General features: G+C 44.2%; 1 protein-coding gene across 1 annotated transcript in view; it reads left to right on the forward strand.

Annotated features, from left to right (window-relative positions):
• Positions 1-19,958: 19,958 nt before the first annotated feature.
• LOC149351829 (lysosomal alpha-mannosidase-like) overlaps positions 19,959-20,419 on the forward strand; it is a 347,210-nt gene continuing 346,749 nt past the window's right edge. Inside the window, exon 1 of the mRNA XM_089581157.1 lies at positions 19,959-20,148. Within this exon, the coding sequence (XP_089437283.1) occupies positions 19,999-20,148 (150 nt within the window). The 5' untranslated portion in view covers positions 19,959-19,998. The remainder of the gene's footprint in view (positions 20,149-20,419) is intronic.

Genomic DNA, 20,419 nt, shown 5'->3' on the forward strand with positions numbered 1-20,419 from the left:
ATTTATTTATTTATTTATTTATTTATTTATTTATTTATTTATTTATTTATTTATTTATTTATTTATTTATTATTACCTCAAAGGCCCCAGTTGTGGGGCGTTACATGAGGGATGGGCGGATTACATGCAGATTATATAAAGATTACAGAGTACATAAAGATTACAGGATACATAAAGATTACTGATCACATAAGGATGGCCTCAATCTTTTTCTGCCGCCGCGGTGGCTCAGCGGTTATGGTGCTCGGCTGCTGACCCAAAAGACGCGGGTTCGATCCCGGCCGCGGCGGCTAGGATTTCTTTGGAGGAGAAATTCTAGAGGCCCGTGTACTGTGCGATGTCAGTGCACGTTAAAGAACCCCAGGTGGTCGAAATTTCCGGAGCCCTCCACTACGGCGTCTCTCATAGCCTTAGTCGCTTTGGGACGTTAAACCCCATAAACCAACCAAACCAACCAACCAATCTTTTTCTTGAAGTCGATGCAGTTGACGATGAGTACGGCTTCCGGCGGCAGATCTTCCAGTCCCGAGATGATATGACATAAAAAAAGAACGGAAATGAGATGTAGTTCTTGCAGCGGGTGGGTATACGGTCTTGATGTGGTTGTTGCGGCTAGAAGGACGATGAGCTGTTGATATGATAGATGATCCTAAAGGTGAATGATAGAACTTGTGGAATAGGCATAGTCGAGATATTTTTCTTCTAGTTTCAAGGTTAGGCAAGGATGCTCTGGATTTTAAAGAGGACACGCTAGTATAGTAAGAGTAGTCACAATAAATAAAATGGATAGCGCGGTTTTGAACTTTTTCAAGGATTATAGAAAGGTTAGATTGATGAGGATCCCATACTGCTGATGCGAATTCTAGTTTAGGTCGGACGAATGTTTTATAAGCTAATAATTCAGCATATGAAGAAAACAAAAAGGCTTGGGCTAAATCTAGTTACTGAAGCCTGCTGCCATGGCTAGTGAGTCGCCACACATAACGCTTCGGTTTCTTTAAGACAATGCCGACCTACAGAACGACCTTCACACAGCCCAGCTTCTGTTTAAATTGAATAATTAATGCTCTGCTCGGTATGCACGGATGCAAGCACTTATCACCAACTACTTTTCTCACTAAATTAGTCTTGTTTCTTCCCGGATATTCATTTCTGTGGACGATCCAATTTATGGACACTTTTTGACGGGGCCATAAGCGTGCATATTAAAGGAGCACGACTGTATAGAGTGACGTGCACTGGTGGGAGTTCTTGTGCGCGAACCACAGCCAAACGACATTCTAATGACACGCAAAATGGCCAGGATTCGTTGCGCTACAGCACCGACCATAATTGCGTTTCCGAAATTCTAAAAGCTGATGAGGCTCTTACTGGCAACCAGTTACCGGCCTTCATCAGAAAAAAGCGATGTTAATTACCGTCAGCGTCCTAAATATATGCTTATGATATCAGCATCAGCTTTAATGGCCAGAAGATTCAAGTATGCAATAAAATAAAATATAGGTGACAATTGAACAACGACGCGCTGTCAAATGTGTGGCATACAAAGCATGAAAAAATAGCGATGACAAGGAGATGGGGCGAAGCGCCAACACGTACACACATATATGTATATAGAGTGAAAATTGTAAACGCTTCTTGGAGAAACATTTATTAAGTCGACGCCAGAAGCCGGCTTCCATCGGGAATGGAGGTGCAGACAATGCTCATAGATTTAAATAACGAAGTAGGGAGAGAAAGATGGTAGAGAACAACAAAAAATGGAAAATCAAAGACAGGAAAAAAAAAAAGAAAGGGACAGAAAGGGGCTTCTGTCGGCAAAATAGTGAAGAAATAAATAAAGATAAGGAGGAGGAGGAATAAGAGGAAAGGCAGGGAGGTTAACCAAAATAAAGATAAGAAAGCAAAATAAAATGAAGACTACTTGCAACCTCCGGTTTATATTTACTTATTTAATTTCCCACGTTTTCATCTTTCTTGGTCACGTCCAATAGTGACTTCCCAGCCTACCGTTTTGCTAGTCTTCACTTTATTTTGCTTTCTTATCTTTATTAGGTGGCTTACAAAACGGGAGGCTGGGAAGTCACTATTGGACGTGACCAAGAAAGCTGTAAACGTTGGAAATTAAATAAGTCAATATAAACCGGAGGTTGCAGGCAAAAAAAAAGAAAGGCTGCGGAGAGAAGCAAGCACGCTAATTTGTATGACCACAGACGGCACATTCAGGGGGCTGTATGAAATTTCCTATGTGTGTCGGGGGGAGATGGCATTCTTCGGTGGTACGTCTTCTTGTCTGGAGGGTGGGAGTGATTCGTTTAAAACGAGGGAAGTCAGCTTTGGCTGAGAAAGCTTGAGTGTACGGTGATTGTTGGGATCTATTGTAAGCTGTTGTAAAGTTCATGAGGGGATGACACATTCTTTACTAGTGGCGGTGGGTGAGGTGGGTCTTCTTATGGAGGAATTTCAGTGGGTGTCTGAACTCTCAAGAGTGGAAAGGCTGCCGGAATTCTCATTTATGTCAGACTCGATCACACAAGTCGTTCGCAGCGCTGTGAAGGCTGCCGCGATCTGAACCAATCAGAATGGCGTGCGCTGCAAAACGTGTTCCTCTGCGCTCATCACGCTGCGACTTTCGCGACTGGTGGCTCCATCACTGGGAAGAAAAGAGCACCAGTGTCCAGCTGCTGCGCGCAGGAGACTTGGCCGACTCGGTGAACGACATGTTTACGAATTGCGGCGCACCACTTCGAAGAAGGCCTCCGCAGTGCTGTGCACGTACAGAATTTCTCTGTTAATTTAACCGGTAAATGAAATGCTCGCTGTACTTTCGTACACCTCCTGGACTACCCTTTCAATTACTGCAATAACTCTTTATAATATAGAAGCAACATTGCTCAAATAGTTGAGGAAATATTTGTTGTTTTCCCTGGCCCTGATCCGACGAGAGAGCTTTACCTTTCAAAGTGGTGCGAACAACTTGTGAGATTGAGTATAAGTATCCAGAATGCTAGCACCCTTCACGCTGCAATCCTGGCAATGTTTAGCTAGTCAGTCTAACCATAAAAAAATTCGCCGAGCATTTGTATGAAGCCATACCGGCCACTAAAAGCATAGTGGTTGGAGGAAGCTTCACGAAAGTGCTTTGTTTGCACACTGGCTTTTATGCACTGTGAAACTGCGAACAAAGGACATCTTTAATTGTCGCCCATTTCTTTTTGCTTTTTCATGTGCTACATGTGAACGAACTCTCACTAGCTCATGATGACCTCTAATACGACAGCTCAACTTTCAACTTTCTCAACTTTACAGTCATATGTCCCTGGGAGCCCTCATGCCACTCCTTGCGCAGCGGTGCAGTGGTTAAGGGATGCGTCACTGCCGTGCGATGGCAGGTGCTGCCACCTGTGGGCCACTAAGGTGGCAGTCTGCGCATGCTGGTGATTAATGATGGAAATGTATACAGCGCAAATGCAGACGAGGACACAAGGAAGACGCATGGAGCATATGAACGCTGTTTTTTTTTCTAAACCCGGGCAAACATCACGCATGCGCAGTAGGTGACACGTTCATATGTTGACGCAAGTATAACAGCTCCTTACCACCGATGGGTCTTGTGCGACCCAAGATGCTCTTCCCGAGCAACCTCTCGCGATCAACCATTAATTTAACTGCCACCTGCCAGGATGGTTAGTTTGCTAACAATCCGGTGGGTATGTTGTGAATACCCACCTAGGTTGCTTCTACGCGGGATGGCTGCCTGAGCCACCCTACGCCACACTGTTAATCGCTCACAACGCCGACACTAGATTTTCTGCGTAACGGGATCCTTAACGCTATCGCGTTAAAACACCATTCCGGGATCCGAACGTACAGCCTTTGTCGTAAATACACAGTCCAACGAGTATCGGGCTGTTGTAGCACTTGAGGGAAGTCCTAACTTTCGAAGAGGTGAGGACGAGAGTTCCTCTCATTTTCTATATATGTTGAACCCTTACGATGCAAAGCAGCTGACACTGCAAACCCGGTGGCTGATTAATTTCGACAAAGGCTGTATTTCACACACTACCATCGATCGCCTATTCTGGCAGCATCAAGGCAGGAAAGAGGACATGAAAGCTTCCATTGGGTGAACTAGGATCTTGCGAGAACGTTGGTGCAGTTGCGCCGTAGTCAACAGAACCGCTCGTGCAGACATGGATAAGCTCTAACCTGGAATAACAGAGGGACGACGAAAATTTCTTGCAGGAAATGAGTCACCAATGATATGAAACAGCGTCTCGGGTGCTGCCAGAATCTCTTTTGGGAGGATTGATCCTGCGGTAATATCGCTTCTGAAGGCATATTTGCGAGGCTATGGGACAGAAGCAAAACATGAGGAAAACGTTTTTGAGAGCAGCTCTTAAGTGCCCGTTCGTGGATTGAGCCGCGTCGCTTACGTTGGTGTAACCGAGCCAAACCATAAATAAATAAATAAATAAATAAATAAATAAATAAATAAATAAATAAATAAATAAATAAATAAATAAATAAATAAATAAATAAATAAATAAATAAATAAATAAATAAATAAATAAATAAATAAATAAATAAATAAATAAATAAATAAATAAATAAAAAAAAAAATAAAAATAAACATTGTCGTGACTGGGATTCAAACCCGCGGCTCAGCGAACCGATCAGCTTCACTGGCCACTGCACGAGAGCACTAGGTTATCGCCATAGCTTTTTCTTTATTGCATGGAAATGTTGCCGAAAAGGAAAATCTAGGTGAGCTTATGCCACAAAACACCACGCTGCGTAATGCGAGCCCACCATACCCCCGCACGCCCCCAACTTCCCAAACATCAAAATTCGTGGAGGCACACGCATGCATCTAGATAGGGGAGCCAGCTAGGCGCCTCTTCCAGGCAAGCATATGCTCCCCGCACCAGCGCACTGCTCGCGGAACAAAGATTTCGATGACCGCGGTGATTCGGCATGGCGGTCCATCATACGGCTCTTCCATGCAGATAATAAATAGTCCCATCAACAGAAATAGATCACATGGCACAACACAATTTTTCTGAACAGGCAGAAAAGCGGATACTCAGCAGGGTGTGCTTTCAATGTCGTTCTTTGTTCGCTGTAATATGTTCCAGAAGAACATAGCACCACTACACAGAATACAGCAATGGTCAGTGGTCTCTGGCGTGTTGCACAGGCGGCAATTTACTGTCTATGGCACAAACATCTCCTTACCATGAAGCCATGCCTTGCAGGCAGTGTCGATGTGCGAAGTTTAAAGGAGAACGCCTTGCCGGAGATGAAATGCACATTCGCTTAACTTATTTTAAAACACTGGTGTGAAGAAACTCCAGAAAAGGTTGCCGATACAACGCTATAGGAAAGAAATACCCAGTAAATATGTGAGTCATCTGCCTTCTGGAGAGGCTATACAGGTAATCTAAAGAAAAGCGCAAAGTAGGTGTCAGCAACTTCCTTAAGGAATCTCTATAAAGGCCCCTCACGAATGTGTGCAGTCGATGCAAATAGGAAAGGCAAATGAGCACTAAGACGCCTAATCAAATCAAATCAAATTTTATTTTCCTTCGTACAAGGTACAACGATGGAGCAGCCGCAAAAAGCTGCTGCTGCCAGCAGCTTGACGAGGCGACTGCCCCACTCACAGCTGCAGCATTGGCCCACTATACATCGTCTCATTCACAGAAGTAACATGAAGGTCAAATGGGTATCTCACAAGAGGAAAACAAAAGCGACAATGGCTACACATAATTAAAAAAGAAAGAAAAGGGCCACAAGATCACACAAGTTGCAAAGAACTGACATGATGCAGACACAGTCATAGGTTTATAAAGTAAATTGCACCACAAAAACATTTGTTTCAATGATTTCCTGGGCAGTTTGGTGACATCAATAGACTGCCGAGGATATTTATTGAGGACGACAGGAAGCGTGTAGGTTATTGATTGAAGCGAATAGCTTTTGCTGGGAGTTCGTATGTGCCACATTTTCCGGATGACGCGTTTTATATGCGATTGCATTTTTCTATATTGTGGAAATATTTATAAAGAAGGTGTTATTATTCCTTGCTGCGTTGCAATACGATGCAGTAAGTCGGTGTTTGTAACATTCCCAAACAGTAATGATTGACAGATTTTTAAAGAAATGTTTTGTGTGAGAGTCATACGATGCGTTAGCTATTATTCTTACTGCTTTCTTTTGTAAAAGCGACAATTTCTTTAAGTTTGTTTTGGTAGCTGTTCCACACATCAACTGCGCATATGTAAGATGTGGAAGAATTAGGGAATTATATAACAGTAGCGTTATCTGTTCGGGTAGCATATGCCTACATTTGTTCATTACGCCGATTGCTCGTCACATTGTCTTAGAGATTTCATTATTGTGGTGATCCCAGGTCAAGTGAATAGAAAAATGAACCCCAAGAACTTTCATGCTATCTACTATTTCGATCGGGCGCTTATCGAGCGCAAGTTTAAGTGAGGAACATACTTGCTTTTAGGTCGATATAGGACAAGTTTAGTTTTTTTCCGCATTTATTATTAACGTTGTTTTGCCCATACTGTGAAATGGGGCAGTGACTTATCACAAATTTTTTTCTATTTCCTGTGTTGTCTTGGCTGTGATCAGTAGACTTGTGTCATCAGCGTAGCATACTCAAGAAACCTGCGGATTGTTAAATAGGCTGTATAAGTCATTAATATACAAGCAAAAAAGCGACGGACCGAGAATATTTCCTTGAGGTACACCTGTTTTTATCGCCTTAGTATCTGAAGAAAACCTACCAATTGCTACAAACTGTTGACGTTGACTGAGGTAAGATGCCATTAACTTATAAACTACTCCGCGCATACCGTACAATCTCAGTTTCGCAAGGAGAGCTACATGTTGTAGAGAATCTAAGGCTTTTGATATGTCTGAATATATTCCAAGTGTTATGTTGTCATTTAAAAAACTGTTTATTATTATTTCCTTCTGCACTAGTAGTGCTGTTTCTGTAGAACATTGTTTACGAAAACTGTGTTGAAAGTCATGCAGCATAGCGTGCTTAATGAGGTAGCTGGATAATCTACAGTAAATCACTTTTTCCATAGCCTTAGAAAAAATAGGAAAGATTTATATAGGCCTGCAATTTTTCATCAGATTTCTTTCCCCACCTTTGGATATTAGAATAACTTTCTCAGTCTGCATTGATTGCGGAAAGGCGCCGGTTGAAAGAATGAGGTTGAATATGTACGCTAGTGGAGCTTTTATACTCTCTACAACGTGTTTGATAGGCTTTATCTGTAGATCATCAGCATCGCAAACGCTGCTGTTCTTTAAATTCATTAATGTGGAAGCAACTTCATCCTCGTCCGTAGGGTACAGAAACATGGTACTCGCGTTTGGGGAAGTGTCCGTAAGTGGTGCATCATTTTCTGCTGAGACAAAATTTTGATGTGAAAATTGCTATATAAAGTAGTCATTAAAGAGATTAGCTAGATGATACTCTGAGACCATCGTGCCATTGTGACAAATGAATTTCTTTAAAGCCACAAGTACGACCAAGAACAGCGTCTAATTTCTTCCAAGTTAGATCAGATCGCTTAGTATCTTGTGAAAATAGATAAGGATAGCAGGCGCATTTAGCCTCCCGGAGAATGTTGACAAGCTTATTACGATGATATTTAAAATCTTGAAAGACGATTTGGTCTTTTGTTTCAAAAAATGTCTGAAAAAGACAGTTTTTATGATCAATTTTTTCTAGGCTATCTTTTGTTATCCAAGGCTTCCGGATTCGGTTTCCCTGCTTGGCGGTCTTCAGAGGAAATCTCTCGTTATAAATGACCTTTATGTTAGACAAAAAAGTTTCGTAAGCCGTCTCGGCGTCTCTGAATTATTATATACCTACCCAATTATGCTTGCCCAAGGATGTTTTGAAATTCTCTAAGTTTAGCTCAAAGATGTCTTCAAAGGTGTATTTTTCTTTCTTCCCATTTGTACGCGCTGCTGTTTTTAGTCATATAAACAGGTAAGTGATCACTAATGTTGGCAGCTATAGTATCGGTGTTGTGTATTGGTGTTGTGTAAATGATTTCAGTGCCGTACATACATTGTAGTTACAATAGTCTGTAATGTATGCTTTGTATCAGTGACAAGCAAATTAACATTGAAATCTCCGCAAATTACCAGCTTCAGCCTCTTTTCTGTAGCAAAAGAAAGATCTTGTTCATAAAATTACGAGGAACTTTAGCGGCTAAAGCGGTGAAAGGCGAAAGCCTGAGAGCTGCATTCTGCGACGCGACTGTTCACTTCACATTCTGTTGGTGCATTAATTAACTGCCAATTAATGACGCTTAAGCTTCGCCTTTAGGAGTGGAACGCGACAGCATGTTGTTGCGCTGCCACGGAGTCCAAGGAACGCCACCACCCGTTCAGCGGCGCGATGCGTTGCCCTTTGAACGCAACGCTTTTTGAGGAAAGGAAATGGCGCAGTAACTCTCTGTCATCTCGGTGGACACCTGAACCGCACCGTACAGGAAGGGAGGAAGTCGGAGTGAAAGAAGAAAGAGGGGCCGTAATGAAGAAAACGAAAATTTTATTTGAGGAAAGGAAGTTGCGCAGTAACTGTCTCACATATTTCGGTGGACACCCGTCAAAATTCGCGCGCGGTGACGTCAGGACAATTTGGACCAATCTGAAACGCGGACAAATCCGTCTTGCTCGTTGGCAAATTGGTTTTTGAGGAAAGGAAATGTATCTGTCTCTCATATCTCGGTGGACACCTAAACCTCGCCGTAACGGGAAGGGAGGAAGATGGGAGCGAACGAAGACACCGTATTCACTAGACGCACCTTTGTTCATTCCAAACTATCGAGCTGGCATGGCGGAGTGGTAGCGTGCTCGACTCGCACTCCGGAGACCGGGGTTCGAATCCCAAGCTCGGCCAATTTCTTACTCGGTTTTATTTATTTATCTGGTCTGACTAGAAAGGTTAATTAAACCAATTGGTTAAATAAGCAATTAACTGAACTCATTCCCACTTACTTGGAGCATGATTATACGATCCCTTTAATTGGTTGCATGGTTAGTAGCCTAAGTATAATTGGCCCCGTTTGGAATTCGCGCACTGTGACGTCACGACTGTTTCGACCAACTGAAAAGCGTGACATTTCTGTCGACAGCTCCTGCTTGCAACGATGAGGCATTAAAGGCTTCCGCCTTAAAAAAGTACAAAATTGGTCAAAACCACCATGAGGCGGTCTGTACACACCAACGAACAGTTGATCATCGCAGAGTGCAGCTACGACTTCATAGTCATCATTTACAGTGGTGTAATCGTTTTCCACAAAACAATTGAAAGAGTTGCGCGCAAGTAGTGACGCACCACCACCTCGTTTAGTTTGTCGAGTGACAAAAAAAAAAATAAGAATACCCTAAGGGCGTAAACATTTCTGAATCTCCCGATACCATGTCTCCGTCAAGATGACAACCGTGAACGTAAAATTGAGTGCGTCCAAGAATAGCTCGAGATAAACAATTTTTGTAGCGATAGCTACATTACGCCAGGTTTTCGCCTCTTCGCCGTCGCCGCATTTTGAGCCGTGGCCGCACTGTGAGGTCACGTAACGGCCCTCGATTCTGCAGCTACTCGGCTCGTCGCTGTCGCCGCGCGGCCACCGCTCCTGCCGTTGGGTGCTCGCTGCGCCCTTGACGATGTCGCCACAAAAGCCCATTAATTTACGGATCATAAAAGCGTCAGTGGTGTGAAAAATAAAGTTTTACCCGTTCGTTGACCACAACGTCTCTCATTTCTTAGTCTAGTGGGAAACCACTAAGTTTAATAACAACATGTCTAACTACAAGCGAAGCCTAAGCGCAGCCGGGGGTCTATAGCTATAGCTGCTCGACTAGGTTTAGCCAAAGCTAAATCAGAGCCAATTTTTGTGCTTTCAGAGCGGCAGTTAAGGTTTAAAAAAGACAGATAAGGTGCAAATCTTTTCCTATACTGCAAAAAATACGACGATGCGACAACCATCTTTGATCACAACTCACTATGATTTCAAACTTCAAGTTCTTGAAACGTCATTTCCGACATCACGACAATTGCCGTATCTCCAACGTTCTTTCGCAGAAGCACTTTTCCGTTCGCATACCATGCAAAGCGGAAGTTGTTACTTTTATCCCAGCCTTTAGCTTTCTGCAGTAGCTCACGGTTATGTTTTCTTAGGTTTTCCAAAATGAATGCGTTATTTTTCGTATCGTTCAGCTGTTTCCTTTTTTCCAGCCACATGTCACGTTCCGCCTGGCGTGCGTATCTGACAATGATTCCAGGGATTTTGTCTGGTTTTGCGGGTAGGCGGTGAAGAGCCGTGAAGTCACCTGGCGGCAGGCAAGGAAATTCAAGATCAGTTACGAGTCTGTTAATTTTCTGAAGTAATTCTTCTTCAGGTGTGACAGGGATACCATGAAATTCTAGGTCGAGGCGCCTACTGCGCCATTACAATTGACTGACAACATCCTGTAGCTGTTTCTGGGTTTCTAGTGCGCATCCGTTTCCAATCTTATCAATCTTTTTCCTGAGCGAATGTATTTCCTTGTCCTGCTTGTCCAAGCGAGTGACGATGTCATCAAACTTTTGTGACGTATGCTGCACTGATTTTTGCATTTCAGCAAAGGTATCTTTTAATGGTATAAGCTGCTCCAGCTTTTCGTTTATCAGGGCCAGCTGCAGTGTTAGACTGGCTCTCGCGAAAGATTCCTTTCGTTTTTCAGCCTTACTGCCGGCGGCCGTCATTCCCCGACATGCTGAACATTTCCAAGTTTTGCGAGCAGTATCATTTTTTCAACGAAGCGTTCTTTCTGTCACATCGCAACAAGTTCCTACGTGGAAGACACTAGTGCATGCAACAGAGTCATCCTCAACGCACAACTCATCTTGAACGCACGAAGTCGGGCATTGTCACATAAGCAAAGGGCAAGCAAAATCAGATCAAATGCAATCAAATCAAATGGCAGCAGCAACAGCAGACGGATTGGGGTCAGTTGGAAGTATTAACAATGTGTTTAGAACTAACCTGCGAAGAGACAGCGGAAATTTCAAGGTGCGTTTTGGGCGCTGCCGCTGCTGCCAGTGAAGGAGGGTCGCGCCATGGGCAGGGCTTATGTACGGCTTGTTGTCCGTAAGGTGTCGCGGTCGAGGATGCGCGCGACACGAAGCGATGGCTGTCGGTGCTTGTTCCCAGTAGATAGCAGCAGCCTTTCAGCGATAAGCATAACTACTAAAAAGGGGCAGTTCTTCGCTGATCACTGTATGACGTCTCTTAAGATAGTTTATCCTGTGTGTGTGTGCGTGTGCGCGCGTGTGTGCGTGTGTGTGTGTGTGTGTGCGCGCGTGCGTGCGTTCGTGCGTGTGTGTGTGTGCGTGCGTGCGTGTGTGTGTGTGTGTGTGTGTGCGTGCGTGTGTGCGTGTGCGTGTGTGTGTGTGTGCGTGCGTGCGTGTGTGTGTGTGTGTGTGCACACGCACGCACGCACGCGCGCACACACACACACTGGCACACCTGGGCCAGTTGCCCATCACACGGTGGGCAGGTGAGCAGCATGCCACAGAACCGTCTTCAGACAAACGCACAACGCCTAAATGCGGGGAATGGCGACTATAAGTGCTATCGCCCCAAAAATTTGTGGGAACACTTAAGCTCTGCCTTAAGAATATGACTTGATAGCGTTCATGAGTTAATGCTCATGTATGTGGAATTGGTCATTCTCAACTTGGCATTCTAGATCCCTGGGAGTCCTCACACCACTCCGTCCGCAATGGTGCAGCGGTTAAGGGGTGCACCACTGCCCTGGGATGGCAGGCGCTGCCACCGGTGGGGCTTGTGCGCCCCAAGTTGCTTTTCCTGAGCAAATTCTCGCGGTCAATCATTAATTTCACAGCTACCTGCCACGGTGGACAGTTTGCTCGCAATCCGGTGGGCAGGTTGTGATGACGTCACAAGGTCACGTGACATAGTTGGCCCACCTAGGTTGCTTCTCCGGCGGGTGGTCACCCTAAGCCGCCCTATTTTTCGCTCACAACGCCGACATCACCGACGACGCATTTTCTGGGTAACGGGGCCTTCAACGCTATCGCGTTAAAACGCGACACAAACTGATGCACGGATAAGTGAACAAGGCCTATTGCACTATACTCTAGGAAAAGAAACAAGTTGTCACGACGCATGGGTTCCCATTGGGAACGCCATACGAAGGTAGCGAAGATTATGGGCATCACCTGCATTTTCCCACTCGCAGAATGGAGATCCTGCAGTACATAGGCAAGTTTCACAAATAAAAGAATGTTGCAAACTTGAGCCCGAGCAAACACTGACAGTTCCTTACTCATCCAAGCGCGGGCTTGTCGCTTCATGGATATTACCTGTGAATCCCAGTAAGCTCCAATGTTGCGAATTTGGCGCAGAGGAGCCCATAGGTACGGAAGGGCGCCGCAGTCCCAGCTTATGCCACCAAAATGACTTCGTACCCCAATGACCCATCCAAAATTCTTTGGATTTGTCTAACTTTACAGTCGCACCAGATACCTCAAAAAATGTTCAGTCAAATGTATTGCCTCAAGCACACACTTTTTGTCAGGACAAAAGAGGGAGACATCATCAGCAAAGACTGAAATTTAATTTCATATTGTGCCAGAGAGAAACCACGGATAGTTGGGCTGTTAATAATACTAAGACAAAGGGGTTCAAGGTATAGCGCAAACGACAAAGGCGATAATGGACAGCTTTGGCGAACAGACGCTTTCAGTGATATAGGTTTGATTAGCTCTTAATTAATGATTAGTCTTGTATAGGATTCCTTATAGCACAATCTTATGCCCCTGAACAAAACGTCTCCAATATTTGTATGCTCTAAGAGAGCAAACAAGAAATCGTGACGAACTTTATCAAATTCCTTTGCAAGGTCAATCTGAATGAGCTACTTGGCCAGTTTCATCTGATACTGTCTCCAATACCGAACGTGCAGTAGGAATATAGGTTTGGACACTGCGGCCTCTGATACTGCAGACCTTAGCAAAAAGTTTGTAATCTACATTACAGAGGGAAATGGGACGATATCCTCCAACTGTTTTCAACCGATTAGTATCTGTATTTTTTGTAATTAATATAGTATGCCCGGAATAGAAAGTAGGCAAAAACCAACATCATTAGATGCCTGATAAACCTACATCAAAAAAGGCGCAAGGCAAGGGGAAAGTTTTTATAGAACTCGCTTTTAATACCATATGTTCCAGGAGATTTCTGACCCTGCAGGTCAGAAATGACAGATTTAATTTCGTCCAAAGTGATAGGCCTCTCCACTACAGCCCGCTGCTCATTGTCAAGTCGAGGAAAGACTTCAAACAAGAAACTGTTACCTGATCTCACTTTTTTGCCCCCACAACCTACGAGTTTCCGCTAATAGTAAAAGAAAGCTCCAGGAGTACCAGGAGCATCGCTGTACGTGCAACCTCCATAATGAATTTCCAATAATCCCTTAGCAACAGCAGTCTGCCTTTCATTACTCAGGGCTCGACGAGATGGTTGCTCATCCAGAAAGCTACGGGACCTAGACCTTAAGAAGGCCCCCTTGTATCTTTCGGTTTCAAGTTGTTGAAGCTCTGCTTTTACGGTGGTGATATTTTCTACACATTCACCTGGGCTAATCCGCTATAGCTCTGTAGCTCAACTGAAGTACGCCCAAGTTCACGAAGGTGGTGTCTCTTCAAACACGCGATTCTTGCTATGGCTTCCATAGCCAAGTTTTTTGTTTCCTGTTTAAATAACTCTCAATTCTGCAAAAATGAGAGATCACCACGTGACGATGTGTCCCTCAAGCTAGTATGTGCAGCACGTTGAAAGATTTCATCTGAGAGCAGACAGTTATTCATCTTCCATAGCTCGCATCGAGGATAAAGTATGCGTCGACTGTACCTCTTTATCTTAAGAGACGTCATACAGTGATCACCGTAGAATATGGGCCGCACCCACTAACTAAAAGCGCTGGCTAACCTGTTCTATGAAACGTAAATCCTGTGAAGCCAAGCAGTAGAGGGACAATGAAAGTGAGCAAAAGGAATATTGTCGCTCTTATCTTGTCCAACACCCACAAGGTTGTATTCACATGTGAAATCAGTCAGCGCTAGGGTCATAACGCTTACTTAACACTGCTCAGTCCTCATCTCTACAAACACAATTGAAATCACCCAACAGTATAATTTTGCGATCCGTGCACATATGGTCGACTAAGGACAGAAAAAATAGCTATCTTGCTGCTTTAAAGGGGCATAAACAAAAATAATTCGCCACTGTACACCCTAAATTGCGAGGTCACAGCAGATAAGTCGCCCGTCATCATCATCGTCGCAGCCGATCGCGCCTCGTTTTAAAATGCAACACACTCTCGCGCTGTGCATTGCACACCATCGTCTTCCTCAATTAGTGCTGCGAGTGGTGAGGGAGTGGCAGCGAATGGGCGCGCACGCACGCACGCACGCACGCACGCACGCACGCACGCACGCACGCACGCACACACACACACACACACACACACACACACACACACACACACACACACACACACACACACACACACACACACACACACACACACACACACGCCTATTCTTCCAAGAACTGTAAAGGTCTCCTGGCTAAAAGCTTGCGAGGTCCAAGATACCCAGTACATGGTAATAGTGCATGATACAAAACTGTAGGGGGAACCTTCACCCACAATGTATAAAAAGTAGCTTACATGGATACACTTCGCACTTTTCACTGCACAAATAAGATATACAACAGAAAAAAAAATTTTGCTCAAGTCAACAAAATAATCAAAAACATCAATCTGGAATGCAATACAAAAATGTTACTCTGAAAACAAAATAAACTTGAAAACAAGGGAAATACCAATCTCCTACAGCTCAAGTCATCAGCGAAATAATATTTATTGAGCGTAACAGGAAGGTTATAAGTCAGGGAGTGATATCGTAGTAAGTGCGAAAACGCGGGATCACCCATTTATCTGTATTTCTTGTGTTTATATTAGTTTTTGGAATGCGCTATTCTAAGGACGCAAGTGATGCTATAGTGTTTGCTGTATGTGGAGAATAGTAGTAGGCTGCCTGTAACGAACAAAATTCGTATATATTATATACGCGCACGATGTTTAGGGAAGGAAATGATTCTTTGCATGAAGACTTGAGTTCAATATCTGTAATGCAACGGACGACTTTCTTCTGAATAACTGCGAGTTTGTTTAAGTTATACTTAGTACTTGCGCCTCAAACTAAAGAGAAGCAGATTAAGTTAAATGCATTATATATTTGAAGCTTTACTGCTGTCGGAAGCAACCTCTGCAATTGAAGAAAGTTTCGTGCTAAGGTATTTTTCTTGTACATCCCAGCTTAAAGTTGAAGAGAAATGGACACCGAGTATTTTATGGTGGTTGACACGATCAATTTTCTGACCATCAAAATTAATAACTTCGATCGTTTAAACCGGTTCATTCCTTGAATGAAACATTACAGCTTTTGTTTTAGATGGGTTGGTCCTAATCCGATTGAGCTTCGACCAAATAGAAAGCGTATAAAGCATCTCATTCCATTTTGTAATGACGCGCTAAATATTGGAACCAAAGATGAGCACGGTTCTGTCGTCGACATATATAAAAAACTAAACTGTAGTGTCTACGTTCCAATATCATTCACATATATATTAAATAATAAACGACCTAATACGCTTCCTTGTGGTACGCCATGTGTAATGGGCAAAGACGAAGGAATGTGACAGCCTGTATAGTACGCATTATTGCCTTCTCCTCACCTAAGGTTTTAGTAGCGTTAAAACAATTGCCACGAAGTCCATAAACTTGCATCTTAGTGAGAAGAATTTTGTAACCGAGGGAGTCGAAGGCCTTACTTTAATCGATGATGATAGCAAGTGTAAGCATCTGTTTATCAATATTTTTTAAATAATTTCTTTTAGTGCCAGTGGAGCTTGTCTCCGTAGATCTGTCTTTCCGGAAACCATATTATGAGTTCGTGATAACTTATCTTTCTTCAAGAAATTTACTTTTGCGAGAAAAATTATCTTTTCTATTCCTTTTGAAAAAATTGGCAGCACAGTAATTGGTCGGTAGTTGGCGGCCAAATTCCGGTTTCTACCTTTAACGGATAAGGTTCTTGCGTTAAGCGTAGCCAGGTGCATTTTCCAATGGCGACCTGGTATGTCTTACCACACTCTAACCGAACGCCCGAAAGCCCGGAGGAGCACAAAACTGCCAGCTCGAGCGCGTATATGACTGTGGCCGTGCGGAGTCAGGAGGACGTCATGAAGACTTTCCGACTCCGTCCCTAGCGCGTGGTAAATGTAGTCCACATAACACTCCCACCGTCATTCGCAAACATCTAAAAAAAATTAACAATAAAACTGGTAGGGTCTTAACGTAAGTTAAACCGAGTATACGAGCGAAAGCGTGTGTTTAGCCTGGTATCGAAACGTTTTCAGCAAGAGTCCTTGCAGCTGCGGCGCCATCTACCAGCGCGGCCAGTAACCAGCTCCGGTCGCGGGGGTCACCCTCAAGGTCAAGCTTCACACAATTTTCTTGGCTGGGCTTAGACGTCGTTAAAGAGTGCTATTCGCACTAAAATAAAATGACCACGGCAGTGACGTTTACTCATTATGTTCTCACAGTGCCGCCAACACCCTGAGGAACGCTTGATGTTTTCACCTTTGAGCAACCATGCGCACGGAGAAGCCGACACATTGGTGCAAGGAGCAAGAGACTAGTTGCTCGTGAGTTGCAACATTAAAGCAGTTTTCTTTCTCGCTAGCTGCACTGCTTTCTGAACTGGGAGGGGGGGGGGGGGGGGGGTTGCAGAGAATTAAATAAGCTGTATTGTGTGTATTGACGGCAAAGACCATCTGTTCTTGCATATTTGTCAGCCAGTGTTTGTTGCAGGGATGAGATGATGTTTTCTCATCTTTCCTTCGTCCTCGCTCTTAGCGCCGCTTGTTTGGAAAAAAGCTAGTCCCCGCCAAAAATCTAGAATCACTACTACTTTGTTTTTTTTTGTTTTTTTTTTTTGGCAAAAGGTACGTAAAACTATGGAGGGTCATTTAATCGTAAATTCTGGGAATAAGTTTCATAAACCAGGGATTGTAACAAACGCGCGCGCACGCATGCACACACGCACGCGCAAGCACACGCATACGAACACACACAGAGTTTCTGCTTAAGGCCAGACTAAGAAAGAAAAACGAATGGTTTTAATAAAACTGAAAGTGCTTGCATCGCTGCATTCGGTTTTTCTACAACATACAATTTCTGCATAGTTAAACGTCAAGAAACCTTACGAAGAGAAGCAAGAATATGCTCAGATTCTGTGAAAGATGAACCTTTTCTATATCAGTGCAAATGTAACCGGGAGAACAAATGAAAATGTTTAAACAACGGGATGGCAACAATAGACCCGAACAGGACGGCGACTCGTATGTCCGTTAGGTCAACTAAAATAAAACCTGCTTCCTCCTCTAGTTTCTAGTCTTCTGGAGGCACGATGAAAATAGTAACGTCTACTCCTTACTCAACGCCGTTTCCCAGGAGCTTGATACATTATAACCTCACTATCCCAGTTTTGAAAGAAATTTCGACCTGCGCCAATGGCTTGGCGAACTGTTTGCCTAAAACGAAAACAGAGTATTTCTGTCAGTGAACAAAGACCCAAAGAAGGTTACCTTTTATCACTTGAACTCGTGTTCATTTCATTGTTCTGAATCAAGAACATTATTTTAAATCCGCAGACCCAGGTAAAGTTTGGAATATGAGCTCGGTACTGATAGAGCTCGCCGTGTAGAAACGAATGTCCCTCCGCTGGAAGATGACACGAAACAATGCTCTCATCGCGGGCACAGCTTCAACAGTATCTTCCAATGTATTTTTCTTCATGGAGTCATATAAAAAAGGAACAAGCTGACAGGGATTCATTTTTATAGTTAAAAGGCACAAGGGCGGAGGAAAGACCACAGCACTAGCTTTATTAATGTGAAATCATTATGTACGCTCAGTTGCGTCCGCAGATCTTTTCCGCAAAATGTGTGCACACGATGACATCACTCGAGAAGAATGAATGTGTAAAAGTTTAATAATAATGAGTAATAAATTAATAGTGTTATATGCCGTGATGAAGAAGGATATTGTCAACCATTGATTAGTAAAATCAATTAAAATTAGTGTAACAAAGCAAAAGGAGGCAATTATTAAAGTTGAAAATAACGATATGAAAACGATAACGTCATCACTAATTAACGTGACTAATTAAGTGAAGTAATTGGTTGCGTGACAAGATCACTTTTAAAAATGAGTCACGTGTCAAGGTGATGGCGTCATACAAAAGTCACGTGACATGATTACTTACAAAATTTAAAGTGATGACCGTCAAAGTCGCTTTACGGGATGAAGCATAATTTAGAGAGTGATGACGTCGCACCCGAGCTGAGTCAGTCGCTGCCATGTGCAAACAGGAAAAAGGAAGAATGATGGAAATAGACGCGCGGGCGCTAAACCGCGTCCGCCGAAGCGACGACGCTGGTTTGAGCAACAGATATCGCAGGTGCAGACGAAATCCCAGCGATGTCATCACTGGTTGACCTAAATTTGGCGGCAGTATTCACGAATGCATTCGCCAAAATTTTCGTTCTTCGTACAGAGTTCTGGGTGGTGCCATAGCATTGCTCTTTGAATATAGCTCACATGTTTTAGTTAAGTTGGAGGCTAGCTTGCGACAGGGGTTCGGATCGATGACATATGCACCTTCAGTTGTATGCTTTAAGGCGTGGTTGAGGTGTCCACAGAGATGTCGAGATCTCAGAGCTATTGCATCCTTTCGTTTCCTCAAAAACCCTTCCTTTCCTCAAAACACATGCTTTCGCATTACTGCACGTAAGCAGACTTCAGTGCCCTCAGAATTTTTTTCCGCCGTCCTCAAGTTTATTTTTTTTATTAGAGTTGTCAGGATAAAGAAAGAACAAAAGATTAGCGAGGACGAGTATTGTTTGTGCCCTTTCGTTTGTCCTTATTCTTGTCAGTGCTATATCCACACTGCCGTCGTTTCACGGTGCACATCGCTTCGAGCGCACTTTCTTCGTGTACTGATGAATATGAATATATTCAATATGCAATATGCATATGAAAAGGAACAAGCGAATGCATGCCGATGCGGGCTAGCCGCACCCCCGTGGCTTTCTAAATGTATAGATTTAGCACAGGGGAGACATAATAGTGGATACGTACACCGGATTACCGGAAGCCGGCTGCACACGCGCAGTAGCCCAGTATGGTACTGCACCTGGCACTGTGCAGGCGCAGGAGGCGTCCGTTAATCCAGCATACGCCTGAACTAGCACTCCTAGGCTATGGTAAAACACTCCAGACCCGTCGCAAACAAGACGTGGCATGCCACCAATTTTAAGCAGCAGTTGCAATATCGAGAATAATGCCTCTGACTGCTGTCTGTCTTTGTCAAGCAAACTGCACTGAAACGCGACGGTATATTCCCATTGTGTCTAGAACATACTCAGAAGCGCAATTGGCCAGCAGCGTGTGTTTGCGTTCATATTACTTGCAGCTGTATGCGCGTGTTTCTGGTCTGGCATGGATTGTAGCGTAAAGCGGCCTATTGCAGCAGTTTTGAAGAGAAGAAAAGAAATATGAGGCTTAAAGACTTTCTATCACCCTGCGGCACATCTACCTTGTTACATCACGCGTAGCTGATCGATGAAACGGAACACAAGTTTCGAAATTGGCGCCTCTATGACGTCACTTCACTTTGTTCTCTGCAGTGGCGCCATCTCGGTGGAGGCGGTGGCGGCGGACGGTGCGCGGAGCGGGCGTCCGGCGTCGCTGAGGGAGGAGGACGGGCAGGAGCGGGTCTCGCTCCCGCTGCTGGTGTCAGTCGCCCTGGATATGCGCAGGGACCCGGTCGTGCAGGGCCTGGCCACTATGCTCCTGCTCTCGGGCATGCTCTCGCTCGTGCTCTGCTCGGCGCTGGCCGGCCTCCAGCATCGGCAGGCGGCGCAGCGTGAACGCCGCCACGAGACCGCCTGCATCTACAAGGTGAGCGCGCTCACGGCGTCGTCTGCTCCGCGCGCGTCACTCGTTTGTCGTCTGCTTGCGGCCGAAAGCGATGAAAGTGTCGACTCGCTGTCAGCAGGATGAGTCGAAAAAAATAAATAAAAGAAGACGGCAGGGTGTCGTAGGTCAGCTGGGTAGGTTATGAGCACTGGACTGTCATGAGCATTGGCAGTTATTTCCATTTCAGATCCGAAGCACGTTAAGGAGACTTCTCTTTTCACGCTGTGAAACAAACGCGAAAATTAAATGCCAG

The sequence above is a fragment of the Amblyomma mixtum genome, chromosome 3, assembly GCF_055824585.1.
Source record: "Amblyomma mixtum isolate Tamu chromosome 3, ASM5582458v1, whole genome shotgun sequence".
Taxonomy (NCBI): Eukaryota; Metazoa; Arthropoda; class Arachnida; order Ixodida; family Ixodidae; genus Amblyomma; species Amblyomma mixtum.